This window comes from Acipenser ruthenus, chromosome 24, assembly GCF_902713425.1.
Source record: "Acipenser ruthenus chromosome 24, fAciRut3.2 maternal haplotype, whole genome shotgun sequence".
Taxonomy (NCBI): Eukaryota; Metazoa; Chordata; class Actinopteri; order Acipenseriformes; family Acipenseridae; genus Acipenser; species Acipenser ruthenus.
Genome location: NC_081212.1, coordinates 27788032 through 27810669, shown reverse-complemented (window position 1 = coordinate 27810669; position 22638 = coordinate 27788032). Strand labels below are relative to the sequence as shown.

Sequence of the window (22638 nt, the reverse complement as noted above, 5' to 3'; positions counted from 1 at the left end):
GCTGGAAGGCGCTTGTTAAAATTCCATTGTTGTGCCTTTTGATTTGACTGATTAATCAGGCCCATTAGTGTCTAAGAGCTGAGTACACTGTAACCAGACTGCTCAGCTACATCAGGGACAGTCAAGGATCTCAAGCTTCCCTTTGTGTGAAGGTTACACTATAAATCATTTTTTAATTGGGATTTTAATTTTCCTCGCGATGACAGAACAAATTGGTTTTCCATAAACTGCTATTACACCTAGCTATTAAATGCTCTCCTGTATAAATCCGATTCACTGGGATTGACAGGAACAAAAACATATAAATATAAAATAAAAAAACAAAAAAACAATAAGTACTACAAAGAAACTTAGCACAACTTAAAGATAAATGTTTGAATGAGAAGTCAATGTCTCCAGATGCACGGTCTTTTTTAAATACTCGTGGCATATTCTGTAGTGATAATGGGTGGCAGTCATAATCCATGGGAATGCTGGTAAGTACAATGCAGTCCATTTCTCAGCATGCAAAAGACTTTTCCATACAGCGCAATGCCATTTTATTGACCAAAAACAAAGACAAAAAAAACACTAAGGAACCACCAAGCTAAACATAAGAATTGACGATGGACTGATCCAGGTAATCCAGCACTGGTTGTCACACTAGGTATTCGTGATGACGCATGTGTGTTGTTCTTACAGGGCACAATGCATGAATGTATATTTGTCTAACTAATTATCTGTGCTTCCTAGGTGACCGTGACTAATGTGACCTTTGGTCTTTGACTTTCTCACCTCTGACCAGTTGCCCACAGTCCATTGAGCAGGGCAGGGCTGCTCCCTGTTGCAGTGGGCAATGGCCTCTGGCCTGGGGATGTGCTGACATTCTGAAGGCTGCAGAGCCCTCTGCTCATCCGTCCCGACGCTCTGAATACAAAGAACGGTTCTCTTCATCAGCCCAGTGTCCCCGCAGCTAGCTGAGCACTTCTGCCACTCTCCATCCCACCATCTGCAATGGAAAAAATGACAGGAATTCAGTGCCATCACTACCAGGCCTTTTGCCAACTCTAACAAAGTATCTTTAGAAAGGCAAATTAAAATCAAACGAAAAAGTTGTCAATTACCCCCCCCCCCCCCCCCCCCCCCCCCCGTTCTGCTATTAACAATTTAATTAACTTCTGGACAGCTACTGCTCTTTTTTCTTTTCCTGCTTTGTCCTCTCTCAATGCACAGAGCTGCTATTTTGATTTCTCACTGTGTCCGAAGCCCAGATTATCCATTTTATTTCTAAATGAGACACTATGCTAAATAACTGAATCGTTCAAATTATTTGAACTGCAAAAATTCAAGAAGATCTGAAACTCAAATCCCCTTTTATTATCATTAACAAGATAAATATAAATCTGCAGAGACATCCTGCAGCCTTTTTTGATACCCAGATAGAGCTGTGAATGTGTATGTTAGTTAGCAGTAGATGCAATACATTGCCAGTCTTTAAAGCTGTATATAGTGGCAGTTATGATGCAAATGCAGACTCTTGTTGGGAATTCTTTTTTGATAAAACATAAATCCTCAAAAAGTCCCAGAGGATGCATAATCAGTTTTTAACACTTGTGTTAAACTTAATCTACAATATGACCTTTCTGCCTCTCAGTGGAATAAAATCCAAATTACTTCGGTGTAAGAATACAGAATCTGAAATGATGCATTTATTTTCTAATTACCCCTTTGTTTTTAAATTTCTGCTGTTGCAGAGTCCATTAATTATCAGCTGAACTAGTGGGCCATTGCCAGGAGTATTCTAAAAAAGACTCCTACATTTACTATCTACTACCATGTCGTATCCTTCACAAGGTGTGCTTTGCTCTCGAATGACCACACCAGACATTTTAAATCAGTATTCATCATGCTGGCTGTCTTCAGGGAAAAGACTAGACACACAAAGCTTATTATCCTAGGCCTTAAACAGGTGTCACATGGCCAGGAATTTGGTGTACCCAGCTGTTTTTCAACTCTCTCCCAGAAGTAAATGGCATGTGTTCACTACAGCAACCCCCACTTCTGAACTTTCTTTCAAACAAAACTGAAAGAAATGCAATGGGCCACATTGGCAAAGCATTTACCACCAGTTAACACCAGTTTAGAAAAAGGAAAACAATATGTGGGATTGAAAGCTGTTTCTTGCAGGTTCTGTGACAAGTTTTTTATTTTACAGAAGAAAAGTGCAATCTTACAAAAACAAACCCTGGCTTCATATGAGCCATTCCTGCCTGGCACTGGAGCAGTACTGACCTGGCCGGGCAGAGCTCCTCGTTGCAGCTGGCCTGCTTGTCGTCAGGTCGTGTGGCGGGGTCACAGTACCGCTCCTCCACTATCCCAGCAATCCTCTCCAAACAGTGCACAACCTGCCTCTGAACACCTGAAAGGAGAAGCACACACGCACACAGACACACAGGTCAATAAAGAGCTCATTGTTCTGAAGAGGACCCCCCCCCCCCCCCCCCCTCACCTCCACAGCAGAGCACACCTGCAAGACACACTCAATCCTCACAGAGACATTACTAAATGTGTCTGATGTCTGGAATGTTGTAATTAGATGACCTTACAGGGTATGCTGGGCAAGCCTGAGGTTCCCAATTAAAAGTGTGGTTCAAATTGTTGAAAAAGAAACGACAAGCGAATAGTTATTTGAGGCTGTAGCAGAAGACTTACAAACAAGACTATTTAGAGTACCAGGCACAGAGATGGTACCAGCACAAATTATTGCTTTTTCACCAACTTTAATTTTTTGGTATTACCGTTTCATATTTTGAAAAACTTTTAACAACCAGCAGTAGCTAAACTAAGCGAAGGTGCCAAGAGCTTTAACGTTAGTGGAAAATTGCTTTCCTGTCTGCATTGTCTTTTGAAGTTTTAACATCAGTGACCTGCATTAACCCTTCATAGACAGGCAGTCTTGGAGATGCATCTTCAACCTCGCTTCTCAGGAATCTTCCCAGAATGCACCTTCAACCTCGCTTCTCAGGAATCTTCCCAGAGTGCACCTTCAACCTCGCTTCTCAGGAATCTTCCCAGAGTGCACCTTCAACCTCGCTTCTCAGGAATCTTCCCAGAGTGCACCTTCAAACTCACTTCTCAGGAATCTTCCCAGAATGCACCTCTAACCTCGCTTCTCAGGAATCTTCCCGGAGGGACTGTACCATGTTTCTTACTGATTTATAGCTTTATTACCAGACCCAATTACTAGCTATTTGATGAAGACACCGGGTAATCCCCTTAAGGGGCAGCAGTGTGGAGTAGTGGTTAGGGCTCTAGACTCTTGACTGGAGGGTCGTGGGTTCAATCCCAGGTGGGAGACACTGCTGCTGTACCCTTGAGCAAGGTACTTTACCTAGATTGCTCCAGTAAAAACCCAACTGTATAAATGGGTAATTGTATGTAAAAATAATGTAATTGTATGTAAAAATAACGTGATCTTGTAACAATTGTAAGTCGCCCTGGATAAGGGCGTCTGCTAAGAAATAAATAATAATAAATAAAAGAACAGAGCTTTGGAGCCAAGGGATGTTCACAGGTATCAAACAATCAGATTAGAATCATGCTCACTCCATTGTGTATACCAGAATGCTATACTCAGACAGCATCTGCACTGTGCCATCTCCTGATTCTCAGATTCCCTTGAACAGAAACCCAGTTCATACATTACTGTGCGTTTGAACAAAATTGAATCTAAATTGAATGATCAGTTCTTCTCTTTCTACTTTGCTGATGGAGGTCAGGACCTACTGCCGTTTCACCCAATTACATCAAAAGCTAGTGGTGTGATCTACTACCGGGAGATCATCAAAAACAGACTGGCTTGTGCCCACCTGGAATTGGAGGTCAAAGGTTTCCTACAATCTTAATATGCCACCTGCGCGATCAAGATCTCTCTCACCTAAAGAACAGCATCAGTTTAGTATACTGAAAAAAAAACATGTTTTTTCTATGGCACTTAAACAGAATCAGTTATATTATCCAGAGGAGGGCTTAATGGATGAAATGGACAGATTGCTTGACTCTTTTTGATCTCATTTTGTGGATGTACCTGTGCACTAATGCTGTTGTATAACTAACATCAAAAGAGTCTGTACCATTCGGCTTGTAGGCGCTATAATGAAAACAATAATCTGCATTTACAAGTTCACAGTCTACCTTGAACAACTTTGTTTTGTCCTACTAAAAGGTAATTGAACAAATGCCATTCATTTTCTTTTGAGGTGTGCCGATGGGGGGAATGGGTAATAAGTGCACTTGCGTGTGTTCTCTAAAGATGCAAAGAACAGAAACTCATTCATTGCTTTAGACGAGAGGTGTACAGATGACCGCAGTTTTCGTTCAAGTGCCAGTTCAGATGTTCAGTGTTCACTTAGTCCCCTGGCTGCATTCAGACCAGATCCCTGAGACATAGGCTAGCATCACAGGTCTTTCCACAGATCAGCCCTCTGTGTTATATAAACAGCATTAGAAAATGAAATGCTTCAACAGCTGTGTTTATTACTTCATGTACAATCTGCAAACCCATTCCACATTAACAGTGTGGTTAGCTGCTGTGTAGATGTGTTGCTTAAATTAGTTTACATAACTAATGCCATTCCCTGCTTTCTGGTTGGGAGGTCACGCCGTGAGTGGGTGTCAGCTGAAATAAGCTGATGGAAGATAATAAATGCAACAGTATCCTTGTGATCTTCTTTTATTTAGTTCTACCCTGTGTGCCCTTTTTAACAATGGCTTATCAAACAAACAAAAAACAGGGTTGGCACAAAAGAGCATGCAACTGAAGAAAGCCTCTAAGCGTGACCTACAGAGCTGTGTTATTTCTGAGTGGTTTTCTAAAAAAAAAAAGACAAAAAACAATTCTCAATTCTTTAATGCCGACGTCTACTAGTGCATGCAACTATTTTCCATCTCACACAGTGGCATAGTCACAGAGGAACAATGCCCCTATTTTACTGCACATCCAAAGAGCCTAATTTGCAGTTAGTCCTGTGGCACAGTATTAGACCTTCAGACTGATATTGGAGAAATGAGATGTCAGATTGCCCTGTCACATTCCAGAGACCAGAAGATGACAGTGTTTTCATAAATTAACATTCTGAGCAACTAGAACAAGAAAACAAGGAGCAACTAACCAGCGAGCTGATTCCTCTGATTAAAGCGTAGAGATTGATTTATATATATAATGGTCGTAGTATTAATTACCTGCCACTTGTGTGAAAATAAGGGCTTGAGGCTTTGCCTTGGCTGCCAAGCATGTTCCTCAAAACAGCCTTGCAGAATCTCTTCCATTGCACGCAGTATCACTATACTGACCCTCAGTATTCTCTGTTCTACAGAGCCAGCAATCAAACCAATCATTTATAGGAGGGCACAGATCAAACGCAGAGGCCAACAATACCTGAAGCCTTTGTGAAACTATAAACACCACAAGATAACAAGCTACAGCTATGGCCAAAAGTTTTGCATCACCCTATGCAATTAACTCATTTTGCTTCATCAAGTCGAATGAAACCTGCTGAATAATGTTACGTTAACATATTAAATTACATAGCACATTGTAGTTTTCCATATACTTTACGAAGAACTGACTAAAATTAAAAAATGTGACATTTCGAAATCTAACTCATCTCCAAACCTGCTGTAGTGTGAAATGCATATTCAAAATGTACCAGACGGGTATTTGCACAATCGTTTTAACGATACATTTACCACAGTAACTTTCTAGAAGTTTTGGAAATCGTAGTAAGATTTTGAGATGTAGAAGTGTACTCTAATGGAAAGAGCCAATGTTTTTGTATCACCTTATCCTCTGTCTGCCTTTGCAGCTCATTCTAAATTATATAGCAATAGAAATTATTATTTATTATTATTATTTATTTCTTACTGGGATGTGTTCTGTTAAAAAGACTCCCCACTCCCCTCAGAAATGGTAAGAGCTCATTTGTGTGACTGAAGTGCTTTCTCTGCAGGGTCCCATTCAAGAGGCTGTGAGGCAGGAAGGTAGCACAGGGGCAGGGCCAGCAGGAGGTACCCAGAGCTCAGCTGTAACTCAGATCTCTGCTCCATGGACTCTGCTCCCCCACTTTAATAGGATCTCTGCGCATCTCTGCAGTGTTTGCTCAGCCAGCCACATTAACGGCATGGCTGCCGGCTCACAGTCTGGTGGGATTACCCTCTGACCCTCACCTTTGACCTGCTCAAGGGGGACTAATTCATTTTGCACATGGGAAACTTGGGACAAGTAATAATAATAACGATAAAAAAACAAAAAAATCTGACAACTGCATGCAGGCAGCTCTCGTTCATGTGAACACAAGCTAAAGTGAACTCAAAGCACGTCCTACACCACCACCAAGTTGACAGAAATGATTTCATTATGAATCCTCACTTCAGTCTACACCCTTTTACATTGGTTTTTACCATGCTTTTCCTATGCTGTGGTTTATCATGATTAGACCACTTCACCATACTGTCACTGTGCTATACTTTAGTGCACCTGTTTGCTGTGGTACACTGTATATCAGTAATATTTTAATAAGGGTAATATGTAAAGTAAAAAAAAAAACTTAATCAGAATTGTCCAGATATGAAAATCAAACCCAAATGAAAATTGCACAAGTTTGGCAAACAATAATGGAGCTTGCACAAATTGGCAGAAAATCTGGCAATATTTAATAGTCATCATTTAAGCCATGATTGCTGTCACAGGATGTCTGAAGTGTTGCAAGATTTTCTTCATTTTCTTTGCACAACTTCACAACCCCACCAACAGAACGATGTGAACACAGCAAAGAGCAGCGCAGCACCATAAACGTTACAGTTACTGCCTGGCAAACAAAACAGAATATATTCCCAGTTCTGTCCTGAGCTCTGGGTATTTACTGTGTAAGTGAAGGAACTGCCAATACACTAAAACCAACGAGAACCAACTCTGTATGGAGTGAGACCTGCGCTCTGTTACACTCAGACTGAGTTTCTCTGCAGTAAACTTAAATCACAGTGAAACAAAACCGGGAGGATTCTAAAGCATTCCTTAATCGAAGCATTTTTAGAGGAAGTTTCTCAAACTTGGATGACATTGGAATAATACAAGAAATGGGACAAAATGACCAAACCAGAAAAACATGGGCGTTTTCATTTAAAAGCATAAGCAGATGTTTGCAGATTTGGAAATGATGGCAAGGAAATTCAATGTCATTATTTCGCAGTACAGGGGGTAGGAGGGCGAGTATTTCAGCCTGTGTTATTTTATCAGCCTGAGATACATTTGTCAGTTTTGTGTGTGCGCATGTGCGTGTGTGTGTGTGTGTTGCTGCTGGCAATAATACAACCTTGTGAAAAAAAATGTATAGTAAACACTACTTCAGCCAATAGGAGTTTGGGCAAGACCATACATGTAGTGCGGGGGACGCCACATCAAGATGTATATTGTGTTTTAATTAAATGCATATAGCTTTCTAGGGCAGTACATGCTGTTGTAGTAATTCACTGAAAGACAGGACTCCATGAAATAATATGTGCAGAATCACTGCGTTCTTCCCTCACCTGTCCCACAGGAAGCGCTGCATGCACTCCAGGAGCCGTACAGCCAAAAGAATTCCGGGGGCTGGATTTCGTTATCGTTGTCCAAGTCCTTCCGGATGGTGTACTCGTAACGGACCCCTGGGTTTGTCTCCTGGAACAGCAGCTGTGGACACACACCAATAAAGTTACAGTGCAGTGCGTACCGTTAAGAACATGATATCACCAAACCTGCCCCCTTTTTTTGGTGGGTCTCGCTTTCACCTGCCCATATCCCTCCATCCGCACATCTGGCTGAAGCCATTCACACAGGCTTTCCGCAGGAAACGTATTTTATATGTTATGTTGGGCACCCCTTTATCATGAGAAATGGTTCTGCCTGGATTCCAGCATGACAGAAGACTTGATTTCGCTCGAAGCAAAACGAGGCTGCTGCACCAGATTGCTGAGACGCAGCCTCATGTAATCAAACAGGCCATATTAAAAACTTGCCCTAAAGGCTCTCTAAAATGAAATATGACCATCGTTAGCAAGAGCTTAATCCTCGACAGCAATTCATCACAGCGGGTTACTATGCTTTACAGCCCGGGCTCCCTGATACCATCTTCAATCTGGTTAACTCCAGCATCACTCAGGACTGATTCCCTACAGGCACCCCTGTGCCTCATTCCATTGACTGTGTCGCTATTAGGCCTGAATCAGTGATGTGTTATCAAATCAATAGATCAATATCTTCCCTTATTTGATGAATTTATTCTGTATCCTCCACCAAAAAACAAAACAAAAAAAAAACCTCTGAATTGTCTTCTGTTGTCAAATGGAAGCTGATTACACAGTTGTGTTATTACTGTGTTTACTTTCTCCAGGGTTATCTTGAGAAGTCACTCCTGACTTCTGGTTGACTTGGGTTTCTCAGGGAACAGCTGTTTACTTTAAGATTCGGGGGAGGGGTGCGATCTCAGGAAGAAAGCCGTGTGGGAAGCAACACTGCAGAAGCAAATCCGTCACTTCATCCCTCTTTATTAAGTATTTTTTTTATTTTTTTTACAGTCCGACGCTTGTTAAACCCAAATGTAGTATTTCGAACCGGGATAAAGCACTGGAAACACCAGGGAAGTCTCAATCTCTAATCTACTAAACATATAAACTAAACAGTGTCCAAACAAAGCACAACGTGGGTGCTGATGCACTGAATGAATCACGGCCAAGATGACCTGGTTCCAGGCTGCCTCACAGAGGAGGGAGGGTTGTTAGAGTAAGCTTGATGCTGCTATAACGTTTCTACTGGTTTGCTGGTGACCAGCCATTGACTGAATAGTGTCAATTCAATTCACTAATGGCTTGCTCGATTTTATTTTCAGTACATTTGTTGTAAATAACAAATTAGTTTTACTGCAAGACGAGGCTCTCGGTTTTTTGTACAAAACTAAAACACAATGACAAAAAACGACTTGACTGTGCATCATTAAATAAAAGACTTACATTTGAAATGCATGCAGTGCCAACAAGGCATTTCCAGAGCTGTTGATTAAAGCCTAAAGCTTGCTTAATTACAGAGCACGCATAATGCGTCCTGATTGGATGGGGGCAGTGAGCATCAATCCACACAATAGCTGGTGTTCACACAGAGCTGTGCTGAAGTTTTTACACTCTTGAAGATTCCTGTATTCTTCCATTCTCATCTTTCAGTGTGGTAAGACAAACAGGGGGTAATTATTAACATGCTGATCTCCTGTTTGACAGCTGCTAAAGCAGACAGTGCATAACTTTTCACTCTCCTCTCATTTGCCAAGAAACTCTAAAGTTGTTTGCTTGAAGCACTTCCTATGCTTTTCTCAGTTTAGCTAGCGCATTAATGATCAGGCACCTGCTTTAACGTGGCGTACCCGTGGCATGCAAACTAGACTGAATTAAAAGCATTGCTTGCATTTTCACCATATTTGCATGCTATGGAGGATCCTTAGTTTCTGAACATGTGAAATATGCATTACCACCTGCGATTAACCAATACAACATAAAGTACTGCTTGAGAATGGAAACATGTTAACTGCGCAAGCCAGAAGGGGATCGTTATCTCCCAAAATGTTATCCCAAATTCAACTTTTACAAATGGAGCTACACTAAGCAAAAGGGTACTTGTGTGTACTAATAAAGGCAACTTTGAAAAGGCACCATCAGGGTTAACTGCTTTAATGTTTTCCATCATGGAGTGAAAGCAAACCCCAGCTGAATAAAGCCCCCACAAAGCAGCATCCTAGCGATGACCCTGGTTTGAAGCCATTGCAGTCGATTACACTGCAAAGGAAATGACTTCCAGTATACTATATGCCCGTCAGGCAAAGTCATGATTAGAATAATGTTTTCATATTATTGCAAGCTGTTCCAGCTGTGTGCTCCTTACAAGCCTACAACACACTGATGCGCTTTCTAGCATGGAAATGAAGATCCTGCAAATATCTATCTGCAAACACAAAGCCACACAAAATGCAATTCTGCCATCTGGAAAATTGATGTTTGGATGTACAGGTCATTGAACAGAAAAAAGACAATTATTCATCTGCTACGTTCCAGCCACTTAGGGGCCAACTCATTTTGAGCTGCTGTAAAATGAAAACTTGAAGCTATGACATGGAGGGACTAGCTCACCCACCCTTTACTCCCACCCCCCACAACTGCACAGTGTGTGCAAGCAAGCAGTTCTCTAAGGGTAGATCTGGTGCCATGCAGTGCATGTTAAATTACACACTATTAAACTGGAAAGAACTGTCACAGGAAGCTGTGCAAACAGGATGCCGAGGTTATCTGCTGTGGAAGATAGAGAAGAATGAATCTGAATCAGAAGTGCAACACTAACACGGTCGCATCATTCCGTTTTGCAGTGATACAAGAGAGACGAGCACTTCCTCCAGGAGCCTGCAGGACTTGGGGACTCAAACAAAAGCAGAGATGAATCTATATTACAAAAAGAGCTATGACTGATTAAACCTCTTGCAGATTTTGGTCTAAGCTGATCTAAGTGAACGTGTACCACAATAGACTGTGCCTATATCTGTTTGCAGATTGCTCACTGGCCAGTAGTACATTGTGAACTCTTGGTTCAGTTTCAGCTCTTACTGCAGAGCCGATGAACCTGCCCTAAGACGATAGTACCTGACATTACTGAGAGGCTCACCTGGATCCAGACGGGCTCCCTGGTGGGCCCAGGTGAGGTCAGATTCTCCAGGTTTCCACTTCTCTCGTAGGTGAAGGTGGTCCCGGCTACTTTGTAGTCCCCGTTCCACTGGATCGTCCAGCCCCCATTCAGGAAATACCTCTCTGGGTCCTGGCTGCGCAAGGCTAGGAAGTTCCCAGCTTCCGCCACTTCTTCAATACGGATCTCCCGCGCCCCCTCTGGGATCAGCCCGATATCCACGTAGCCTGCACAAACAGCACACTGCATGCTAGGAACAGCTTATCAAATAGGCGCATGCGTTCAACCATGGGGGGAGACAGGCGCATGGGCTTTTAAATGAAACCGAAGGATGATCTGCCTGTCTCTCAGCACACACCACGTACCCAAGTACGCGTGTTTACAGTGTGGTGGAGATATCCCAGTGGAGGTAGAGTCAGCGAGCGTGCTTCCTTACCCATCCCCTCGCTCTCCTCGAAGGTCTTCTTCACCGTCTCGCATGTGGAGCCGTTCCCGTGGCAGACCCCACAGCGATCCTCCACTGCGTTCGAGTCGATCTCGTAGTCGCAGCCCACGTTCTGAAACACCAGGGGGAGGGAGGGATTGGGGTGTAAAACTGGACAATCGTGAACAGAAATAAAGCATCCCCCTTGTCACATCATGTTACATCAACACACTGGCTCTCCGAACCCCCCGAAACACAGAGGATCCAGGGTCTCAAGTGGATACATGTAGAAACTTTCCATGGTCATTGTTTTTCGTCTACTCTACAGTCGTATGTATACTGTCCCTGGTTCCACAGAGTCTTTGCACTGTCTTTGTGTGTGTGCCTTATTTTACTTTCCTGTGTCTCTCCTCCCCACACTGTTTTCTTAGAGTAATACAAGCCAGGTTGAACTTCACCCTTAGATAATCAAGCGGGAAACAGGAAGACGCAAGCATCAAGAAGCGGATGTTTAAATGGATATGCGCTAGACTAAATATTTATCACCCCCACAAATCTAAAAATGTCCAAAAATATATACAATACACTGGGTTAAAATAATAAATTACTTTTTAATGTGCTTTTCCGAGCAATATACAAAGACCCTGAATCCCATGGTAGTAGATACAGTATGGGTTGTTTTTGATCCAGTAAAGTGTAATGGAGGTGGCCTCGATTTACACTGAACTAATCAGGCAATGGGCAGGATACAGGCTTACCTTGAATAAACATCATTTGTGACACCAGCGGTATCAAGACGAATGCCGGTTTACATACAAGAACCAGGATCAGGGAAAAGTGCAAAGTTGCTGATAAGATGTATATTTGAATATGGACGGGGGATGCGACTACAGTACATATTCAGAGTTCAGAGTTATATTACATATTAGATATAATAGTTATTTACTATATATCATATAGTAAAGGGACTGCTTATCCAGTAGTGATGCAAATTGGTATAGACATTACTTTTGCCTCAATTTATTGAAAGCATCAGAATCTGAGGATATTAGGAGATGCCTGTGTGTCTGTCTGTACATAGGTATGCCACAGGGAGGCACATTCTTTCCCACGCTATTGGTAGTACCAGTGTCTGGTGATGCATACCTTGCAGATGCCGTCGATGCACATGTCCCGGCTGATGCTGCCCTCGTAGCATTGCGTCCCATCCGTGACGGCGTCCAGCATCTTCTCTGAGAAATAATCGCTGAGCGGGCGACAGTGCAGCTCACAGGGGTTAACTGGCGAGGCAGAGCAGAGCACAGTGTCACACCAGGGCAAACTCTTCACAAACTACGATCCCTACACTGTCATATTTAATGTGTTGCTACACAGTGCTGTCGTACTCACAATACAGGGTTTAAACTACTTCAGTAGGTCAAAACTGTTTAACAAGGGATTACTCGTTTGATTCAGCACTGTGCAAACATCTGGATTATCACTCGTGGCTTCTATAAACCAGACAAAGTGAGGTCTCATCTGAAATATTTGCCATTTATCTTTGCACTTCAGGGTGGTCCTGTAACTTCCCTCTGTTATGAATGCAGCTCGCTTATTTCTGTTTTTTTTTTTTTTTTTTTGTCTTTGCTTTTGTACTCACTTCTGTTGTTCACTGGGATCCACTTGTAGAGTTTCCCTTTGTAAGGCATGGTGTCGAAATGTCTGCACTGGATGTGACGGAAGGAAGGTTTATCCGACTGGCAAGAGTCAGTATTGCAGATCTTGTACCGTCTCCGCTCACCAAGGCAGTATGTTCCACCATACTTTGGGCTGCAATCCAAAAGAAAATAGTTGGATTTTGTGGAAATTGCAGCACGCTCTCCATTCCACACAATAACCCTTTTTGCTTGACTTTGTGAGGGCAGGGATCAGTGTATTTTGTTCTGAAATATACATCTGTGCCATATTCATGGGCTATCGATTCTGAAGATATTCCTTCATTAGAACAACAAATCAGAGCCTAAGCGACAGCGATCACAATGGACTCGCTGCCCTTAATATCGCTCAGTTACTTTATAGTAAAGAATTGAAATGGAAATACATAGTGTGTTGATAGTGCTTGCACTGTCAACACACACCTATCCCAGATGTCTTCTCTGCACCATTTGCTACTGGAACAGTCAGTAAACAGGCTTTTTAGAATGTGTTACTATAGCATTAAAATGTTACAACATTGGAGCCCAACTGTAACCCTAAGAAGAGCTTTGAATGACTCATGCTTGTTTCCCATGACATCATTCTACACACAAGAGAACATTGTTGACCATCAAGGGGAAGACGCTTTGATCCATCAAGCAAAATCACAGATCCTTCTAATAACTTAGACCAATTAATGTGTTCTAATGAAGCTGGAGGCTTTCTGAGGACCACAGAATCACTCTGTAACCTTCTTCTTTGATGATGTGTTTACTGAATGCTGGTAGTGCTCTGCGTTTTCTCCGTTAATTACGTGACAGTAAATCATTCATCGACAGTTTCTCCTATATAAAATGGTAATTGAATGGGCACACAGGATGTGGATTTTTTCAGAAGACAATAAAAGCCAGTAATAAAAGTCTCTGAGGATTCTTTGAGGATTTGCAATTTGTTTCTGCACACTAACACAGTTGTCTCTGGCCAGCAGGGTGTGAAATCGCATTTAGGAGGCACCGCCTTGAAAGGCTATTGTCCAAACACACTTTAATGAGCGTATCAGTGAAAATGGCTGGAGAAGAAGTACGAGGGAGTGCTGTGTAAAGCAATTAACCAGTTTATCACTGGCAGGGTGGACTCCACTCTATTGCGTCTTCTACACACAGCCTCCCTCTCGCCCCCCTGCTGGGATTCCTTGTCAATCTGGGACTGCTTTATGGTCAACAAACTTCTTCTTGCCCCAGTTAAATTTCATTCATGCTTTTTGTCACCTAAAATAAACACTAAAGTAAATACATTACTTTTTAATGTCTCACAGTCCCAGAGAGGGTTCCAACAAAGAAAAGCAAGGCTTCCTCGAGTCTTCAGAACAAGCAGAGTGCTGTTTAGTGTATGCAGACTGCACTGAGTCACTATGGGACTAGCACAGGCTACAATTAGACAAGCCCATTTATCAAAGTGACCAGGGACATCAATCCTGGGTCCACTCTCAGAGCCCCTAATTATAAGGACCCGCTTAAAGCCATGGATAAAAGATATCTTTTTTTAAAAGAGCCTGCCTTCTTGGCACTCCTCGCAGCCTGCATTCAAATTTGTTTACACCAGAAGCATGTCTAATGATTTTTAATGCACTGCTTTAGTGGGTTATAACAATACTCATTTGATATGTATTCTTGTCTGCACTCCCACTCTCAGTGATTTTTAAAGTGCTGTACTAACCACATGCAGTACATCATTTCATGGTCAAAAACAAATGTTTCAAAGGCAATCTGCAATGGATATTTCTGGAAGTTCCTACTTTACCAAAGAAGTTTGAACTGCTGCAAAGCTGATGTGCACCAGCAGTGAGGATCTACTGGCAGGTGAAGCCCTGCATTCAGCCTTGATATCTTCCTCCAGCAAAGCCGACTAACCGTGTGCAGATGATATGCCCTGCAATTGTGAGCTGACCTGCCCATGGAGTGCAGCACATCCAGTGTGAATTCTAGCCACAATACTAATGGTTACTGCGCATTCCAAGCTGTTATGAATGCAGTGAAAATAACATTCTAGGTGCCTTGCTCCCCACTGATTTACAACTCATAATGTCGCGCTTAGTAATATTCTTATTATTCATTATAGCAGCTTTGGGTTGTTATACAAATTGTTACTGTCCAATGCTCCAGTGTAGCTGGGGTTTTATTCTTGCAAGATAAAACAAAGACTGTGCCAAGAAAAACTATTCTAAAACAAAGACTGTGCCAAGAAAAACTATTCACAGAAATATAAGTTTGATAGATTGCAGACACCTGGGGTGGTTATAAAAAGTCTGCACGTGGTTGCAACTAAACGTGGCCACATGTGAGCAATGTGTATGCAATACTCTTCACCCAACACCACACTTTTGCAACAGTGCAAGCTTGCTCTTTTCTAAGGTCAAGCAAATAATTCCATTCGATAGTCAGACCTGTGACAGACAGTTCAAGATCATAGACCTGAAAGACAAGCCGTAACCCTGACTAATGAGAGTTCAGGAGAACTGAAGAGGGGGGGGGGGTCACAGTCCCTGTTTGATACACAAAGGGCCCTTGTGCTAGAAATATACAAATCAAACCTGAATGTGAGATACTAATGCTTTAAGGATGATTGCTCGTCTCCAAAAGAGACGACTTTCTCATGAGAAAGGAAAACTTTAGTTAGAGGACTGTCCTCTGGGGACTGCTGTTTTTCTTAATTGAAGACCGCAGCTTCCGTGGTACAGGCTGGGTGAGTTGGCAGGCAGGTTGAGAGTGTAGGGCTCGAACAGGGGGTCATCTGGACAAGCTATGCTACCAGCAAAGCTCTAATCAAAGCACCTGTTTTTTTCAATGCCCGTCCATAACTTTGAAGCCTCTGGGATGTTGACAAGTAAATCCCTGTATGTTTGAGGCAGGCAGTAACACGCTGCTTTAAATCCCAGGCTTCATGCTACTCACACAGGGTTGTTGCACTGCCTCTCTGCGTTCTGCACCCCAGCACCACAGCTCCGAGTGCAGGCTGACCAGCTGCTCCAAGACCCCCAGCCCCCATTGACGCTCTCGGGGCGATACCCCACAGCGACACACTCGCCATTGAAGCACCACTGCAGGAAACAAAAGGAAAACAACAGCTGTTAGTGCCTTTATAAGCAACCGCCCAGTCCTCAAAGCTGCCCATTGCTTATACTCCTCTTCAGTAGGTGTCCTGAACCAACACATCTCTAGCACAGTCAGGACCTCATCTTAACCCTTTACCTCTCTGTGGGCTCGTATTTACAAAGGGTTTGCTCTAGTCTTTAATTAACTCCTGTAGAAAAACAGCTGTGAATATTACAAAACTAGATCCAAACAATTAGGCACAGCCATGTATTTCTCGTAAGCTCTCAATAATTCTCTTTACACATATTCACTAGATCCTTGATGGTAACCAGCTATCTAGTGATGGTAGACCTGGTTAACAATTGCATTGCAGACCCTTTTGTTTTTTAGAGACTCCTTATTTACTCTATGGTTTCTTCTCTTTCTGGCTTCTCAGTTGTTCTTTCTTAAGATCAGACCACGTATTGCACATTACTGCTGGGACACCTTTGATTAATTCCTCCAGTAATTAGTCTCTTATCGTGAGAGTTTAGCAAAAGCATGGAAAATCTAAGCTTTTTCATGGAAACTGTCAACATGCCACGGAATTTTAAGCTTTACATTTGAAATCTTGTAAAGCAATTTTATTTTATGTTACTAGCTTGAATAATGTCTCAGTCTACTTTAACATTTAACTGAACAGATTACAACAGACATGAAACCGATGGCAGTAATTAGTTCATTTTTAGAATAATAGAATTTATGTGAACTCTATGGGGAATGAGAAGTTGCCCTATCAAGACTTTATGAAAACATTTTTGCATTTTAAAGAACAGCATAGAGAAGAAAGTTAACATTGTGCAATTCTACACACAGTATGACTGCACCATGAACAGCATTGCTGATAGCTTGTTTATTGCACAGACAGCTTTTCAGCAGTAGTTCATTTTCGTCCTTAATAACACCGTTCCAAGTATTGATCAAATAAACCCTTCTCCCGCATGAATAACACTTTTCTTTTTTCAAGGAGAGGCAGAGGCAGCATTCTCAGTTCAGTTCATCCAAAGAAAACAAACTCTGAACAAATCAATTCTAGACCCATAAGCTATTTGTCCATGAAATTGAAAGAAATCGAGGCTCTGGCTCAGTTTGAAAGGAGCCTAATGGAGCCCAAGACTGGAACTATGGCTGGGAAATCAAGGATGACTGTGCCACTTTGTTTGAGGAACGAAGGTCAGAGTGTCTGCTGCCTGACCATGGAAGCCAAAGGCAGCACAGAATCGCACTCGGCGTCTATCACTGACAATAATCCGGGACGGTGTGCAGAGAAAGAGGGAAGCCCATCCTTAACACCTTCTGGATGGACTGCAGCTGAGCCAACGTCTGCACAACACTGCCTCAGCTTCAAATCAATGTCCGAATGGCTGCAGGCTGGAAACATATTGTGACTGCCATCTTCCACGGTCACCTTTGGCAGTCAGAATAGATTGGTTGCCAATACAAATGCAGCTTGGCAAGCCTACTAAATCTATGTCAGAGGTGTATATAAAATATGAATGGACACCAGAAGCACTGTTCAGTTATGACTGATCTCATCCCTGCTGATTGCAGTTACACTCTTCAGTCTCAAAGTGCCAATCAAGAAATAAATACATAAACTCAAGCAAGAACTTTCAAAACCCTAGTTATCAGCGTACACAAATATGCAACGCACTCTATTGTAGCATTCAACTTTCTTAGAAGAAGCAGAAGGAGGTATTATAAAACTAATATCTGTCTGCAACTGAATATCACATAATGTAATTGTTCAGTCATCCATTACTTACAGTCTCCCCTACGTTCTTAGTTTGAGCATACGAACAGGTTGTGGTTAGGTTAAGATAGTTCATGTCTCAATGTGACAAAAGATGGAGCGAGTCATGCAATCAGGAGTTGCTTGTGCTGATCCTGGTTGTCGTGAGTTGCAGATCTTGGCTATGGGAGGGTTGAGCTGGGTAGTATCATCCATTGATCTTCAGTCATCCTGTTTAGTAAGTGGGTTGCAGTGGCAGGAAAAAGGTGTATTGGGCATTTCATACTGGGTAGAAAAATGAATAAACAGTTTCTTTGCCAAAATTACTGCACTAGAATATATTTTTTTACATAAACAATAATATGACTGAATAGACCTGAGCAGTTTACCTTGTTTAAGCCACACTTCGTTCCGTCCACCGCTGCGTCCAGCTTTGAGTGACAGGTGTTACCCACAGTGCACCACAGAGTGCTGCAGACATTCTATCAGAGAGAAGACAGGACTTACTCAGAGGAGATACTGGGGGAAAAACTCCTTCTGTCCAGTGGTGTCTTAGAAACATAACACACAACTGCACATTTCACCTCAAAGAAAAAAGAAGAAACACGATCAAATGAATAAATGTTTCATTTTGGCCAAGTACAACTTCACAGTTAGTTTCGTCTTATAGAAAAAAAACAAGTCAAATGAAACAGTAGACTGCAGAGCTGTGCTAAAACACTGCATTCACTACAATCTAAAGCAAAGTGTGCTCCCATAAGATTCCCTTTCATGGATGTTTTGTAACTAAAAACATAAGGCAAACAAAATACTTATAGAGAAGTGGATTTAAAATCTATTTCCTTTGTTTATTTCCTTTTATTTAAAAGAAAGCAAATATTCTAGGTTTAAATTCATCAAATATAATTAACAAAGCTTCTACGATCACATTTAATTACATTTTAAGTAAAACAGTATGGTACTTAAAAGGTCTTGGCTAGTTTTAATAAGTCTGTCAAACTGCTTTGTATCAGAGGGGCAAAACCTGAGCAACATATAACTCATTTCATTTCATTAAATTAGCTCATTACGATAACCAAAATAATATGTCAGAAAAATAAAATATAATGAAGGATGTCTGCTAATCACCTCAAAATGAAATGAAGTGAGAGAAGAATGTGGAGGGACAACACAGATAGAAAAGCAAGGCGTTCCTCACTGGTAAATGATTTCTTTAGTTTGACGTCAGAATTAGCCAAGGCATTTATCATCTTGCACTTACTTTCCTACAGCTTTATAACTGATTGTTTGAAGCTTTGAATTAACACACTCTAGTCTTCAGCATATATAATGTTGTGGAAATTATTATTATTATTTATTTATTTATTTATTTATTTATTAGCAGACGCCCTTATCCAGGGCGACTTACAGTTGTTACAAAGTATCACATTACAGATAATAGCAGTTATAAAGTACAACAAAATCAGTAGTAAGTAAGAGCAAAATAAAAAATACAGTAAATAATTACATTTGAGAGCGATTACGACTAAGGGCAGTTAAACTTAAACATATTTGGTTATTAGAGTAAATTCCACTAAGAGCATGTAGTGAGTACAATCCATGGATAAGACCGATTTCAAATAAGAGCATGTAAGTCAGGAGCAGGAGTGTAAACACCCAGCCCTCCTGCTAAAACACGGGGTCTGTCTGATAGGTCAGGCCGCCTGCCACACAGCGACCTCCATTACTGCCACTACCACCAAAGACAGTGGGGTGCCTTCACACACACAAACACACACTCGTTATGTTTAAACAGACCACAGCGGACGTACTGCCGACTCCTACAGCTCTTAACAAAGACCTATCTGAAGGGAAGACCTGATCGGGAAATGCTTTAGGAGCCATCGTAAAGAGCTGCTGTTTCATCTAGAAAACGGGGCAATCGAGATGTGAGCCACGTTAAACAACAACAACACAAGGTTATGGCAATACAATGTTATATACCATGTACGGATTACATAAGAAATCGCTTGATACGCAACATAAAAAAAATCACTTCAGTATAGAGACCCAATGCATGCGGTTAGAAACAAGGTATTATATATATATATATATATATATATATATATATATATATATATATATATATATATATATATATATAGATCCCTAAAGTATTACCAACATTTGAGTGCAGTGACATTGTAATAAACTGCTATCCTTTGTTAATAGACTTCAATACATTTAATAGCATAGCAAGAGATTCATTGTGTCACGTCTTCTAGCAGCTTGTTGATAAACTTATTTTGTATCTGGTGTCAGGCAATCAGATAGACACACAGGAAAAGCATCCCTTTGCAAAGTTTCAGATGACTTGGCTGATCATTCGCTGTGACCTTTCGGCTGTGGGTGGCATGTTAGAATCCTGTATGAGGCTTGTAATCATTGAGGTCCATCTGCTCATTACAAAGGGGAGTACCTTTTGTTTCTCCAGCACAGGTAGAAACACGAAGACAAGGTAAGCACAGAGCACAGCTCTATTGCACTGGATAGTAAACACACAGCTTACTGTACTCTGATGCAAAACCATTAAAAGCAAAGGATATTTGAAATGGTATGAAAGCAGCATGAAACCACTTTCAAAGCAGGTGATAAGAACAGCATTATACAGTATTATAAGAAGAGCTGGCATTAGATTCAATATCTTTATATTCCATTGCATTCCAATCTTATCAAGGAATAAAATCATTTCTGAATGTATTTTACACACTAGCTCACAAGCCAAGCACAATGTAATCCTGTCTGTTGATAAAAGCACATTCTTCGGTTAAAAGTCAAGCATGTGGAGAATGTGACCCAATGAAAAAAAGGCTTTGACATTAATTCAATTATTAAAATGCTAATTTTATAACACAAAGTCAAAGTTTCTTTTAGTATTTCTGAAATGAACACTGTAGGTTGTTTAATAGCTGTGGTTCAGGCACAACTACTGGCACATTTACAAACATATGAACTTCAAATTATACTTTGAAGGCACACAATTCCTTTTAAAGCCTAATTACAGGCTCTGTATTAATGAACACAAACCTGTCCTCAGTCTGATCTGTGCAAGCCTAGATGCTGAACTGTTCAGATTCGTTTTATGATTAAAGCCAGTTGTGGCGATACACACCTGACCACGAGAAATGTTTCCCTTAACAAAAACAGGAAAAGGGCACTTCAATTCATATAATCACATTTTTTTCCATTTGCATTTGGCATTCAGACAAAGATACAGACCAGCATGCATAATACACGCCACACGATCGCGGGCAATTGCAAATGCAGGTCAGCTATATATCTCCTATTAATCAGTGCCATAGATTGGCCGTTTCTTTAAGTGAGCACATATGGTGCGGTCTGGAACTTGTCACAAGCTGTTAAAATTTAAAAGAAACAGGAAACTCTTAGCTCAGAGAAGCAAACCCAGCATACATACTGTACGCTCAGACCATTATTTCAGTATTTTGTGTTGCTGGTTTCATCTGTAGTTGAGAAAATAAATGAACTTGGAGCAGAAATGCATTGATTTTATATCCTGTGTTGTTTTACTGGCAAGATTAATAAAGGCTGCTTGGCTTGTGTGGTATTTATTTAAAGCATTAATTAGCAGGTCTAGACATGGAAATAACACTTTTTGGGGTTTTAACATATTCTGTGTAATTGAAGTGCAATCAACTCTTTTGCATCCCATTGTGTTAGCTACTGAAGAAACTCTCAAGAGATGACAGACAGAATTCCCCCAAAAGCAGCTGCAATGAGGAGACTGATTTGTATTGCTCATCTGTAAATGATGCAAGGTCAGGTCAACCAGAAGGGAGGCAAGCAATCAATAAAAGGAAAGTGTGCTTACATCCATATCGTCGCAGAAGACAGACCTGGAGCCGTATTGCAGGCGGCACTGGTGAGCAGCATCGTAGAGCACTCCGGGGGGCACTGCTGAGAACTCGATCACGTCCTGGACCGGGGGGTCGTCCAGACACAGCCCCCAGCCTCGACTGCAACGACAAGGGGGGTACACGGGTCACCGCCGCTGTTAAACACGTGCAGAGACACAGGGAGCTCTACTGCACTGAGCTCAATTACAGCAGATTCAACCCCATGCTGCATGGAGCACATCGGCGCTCACCCCTGCCAATTGTGCTAAAGTAAAGAGTCCTGTGTAATAAATCACACACCACACTGCCGACGAGGCAGACACCATGCAGAACTCTCTGAGCTAATCTCATCTGAGCGGGCAGCTCTTAATACAGCACCGACTTTTTGATATTTTTGGATAATAATGAATTCCGAAATCTAAAACTGTAATCAAACAACAGAATGGAGCGAACCAATTTTATTTTGCATGTCTGTTTAGGGAATTTTTAAGATTGCCAAATAAAGACTTAAGTGGGGATTATCAGAAGCAGTTATAACCAACAGGCTAGGGGTTCTAACTTAGACGAATATTATGGTGTCAGCAAAAAGCCACTGATTCTGATTTAAGCACACTGGGCTTGGTTTTCCAAGACGTGCCGCTGCAATGCATTTCTACATGCGAATGAGTGTGTATGTGGTTTGGAAACTCCAGCTCAATATATTTACTAGTTATTTAAAGTCACCTCAGGGCAAGTCCCTGATCCTACAGTCAAAGAGTCTTCATGCTGTGTGGAGAAGTGGGGTATTTTAACTGCACCTGTAACAGCACTGCATTCACTACAATCTAAAACCACAAATGGGATTTTTTTTGTGAACACAGTGCAATGTAAGGGCAATGAATGGCATATCTGATCACATGGTCTGTAATCATGACGTAAAACGGATATGTGAAAAAGGTCACATCATGGAGATGGTCAGAGTTCATATCAATGTGGCAGTGAAATATTTTTATTGAGAGAATACAGTTGTGTGCCAAATACTGAGAAACGACTTAAAGTGTGCTGCCTCTACA

General features: G+C 41.5%; 1 protein-coding gene across 2 annotated transcripts in view; it reads right to left on the bottom strand.

The window, feature by feature from the left end:
* LOC117429548 (A disintegrin and metalloproteinase with thrombospondin motifs 7-like) overlaps positions 1 to 22638 on the bottom strand; it is a 58740-nt gene that overhangs the window by 18731 nt on the left and 17371 nt on the right. For both annotated transcript variants that reach the window (XM_058999095.1, XM_058999094.1), the window contains exons 9-18: positions 21562 to 21706; positions 18080 to 18172; positions 15779 to 15924; positions 12793 to 12962; positions 12300 to 12433; positions 11166 to 11286; positions 10712 to 10956; positions 7564 to 7705; positions 2272 to 2398; positions 775 to 988 (exon numbers count right to left, since the gene is read on the bottom strand). In XM_058999095.1, the coding sequence (XP_058855078.1) occupies positions 775 to 988; positions 2272 to 2398; positions 7564 to 7705; positions 10712 to 10956; positions 11166 to 11286; positions 12300 to 12433; positions 12793 to 12962; positions 15779 to 15924; positions 18080 to 18172; positions 21562 to 21706 (1537 nt within the window). The remainder of the gene's footprint in view (positions 1 to 774; positions 989 to 2271; positions 2399 to 7563; positions 7706 to 10711; positions 10957 to 11165; positions 11287 to 12299; positions 12434 to 12792; positions 12963 to 15778; positions 15925 to 18079; positions 18173 to 21561; positions 21707 to 22638) is intronic.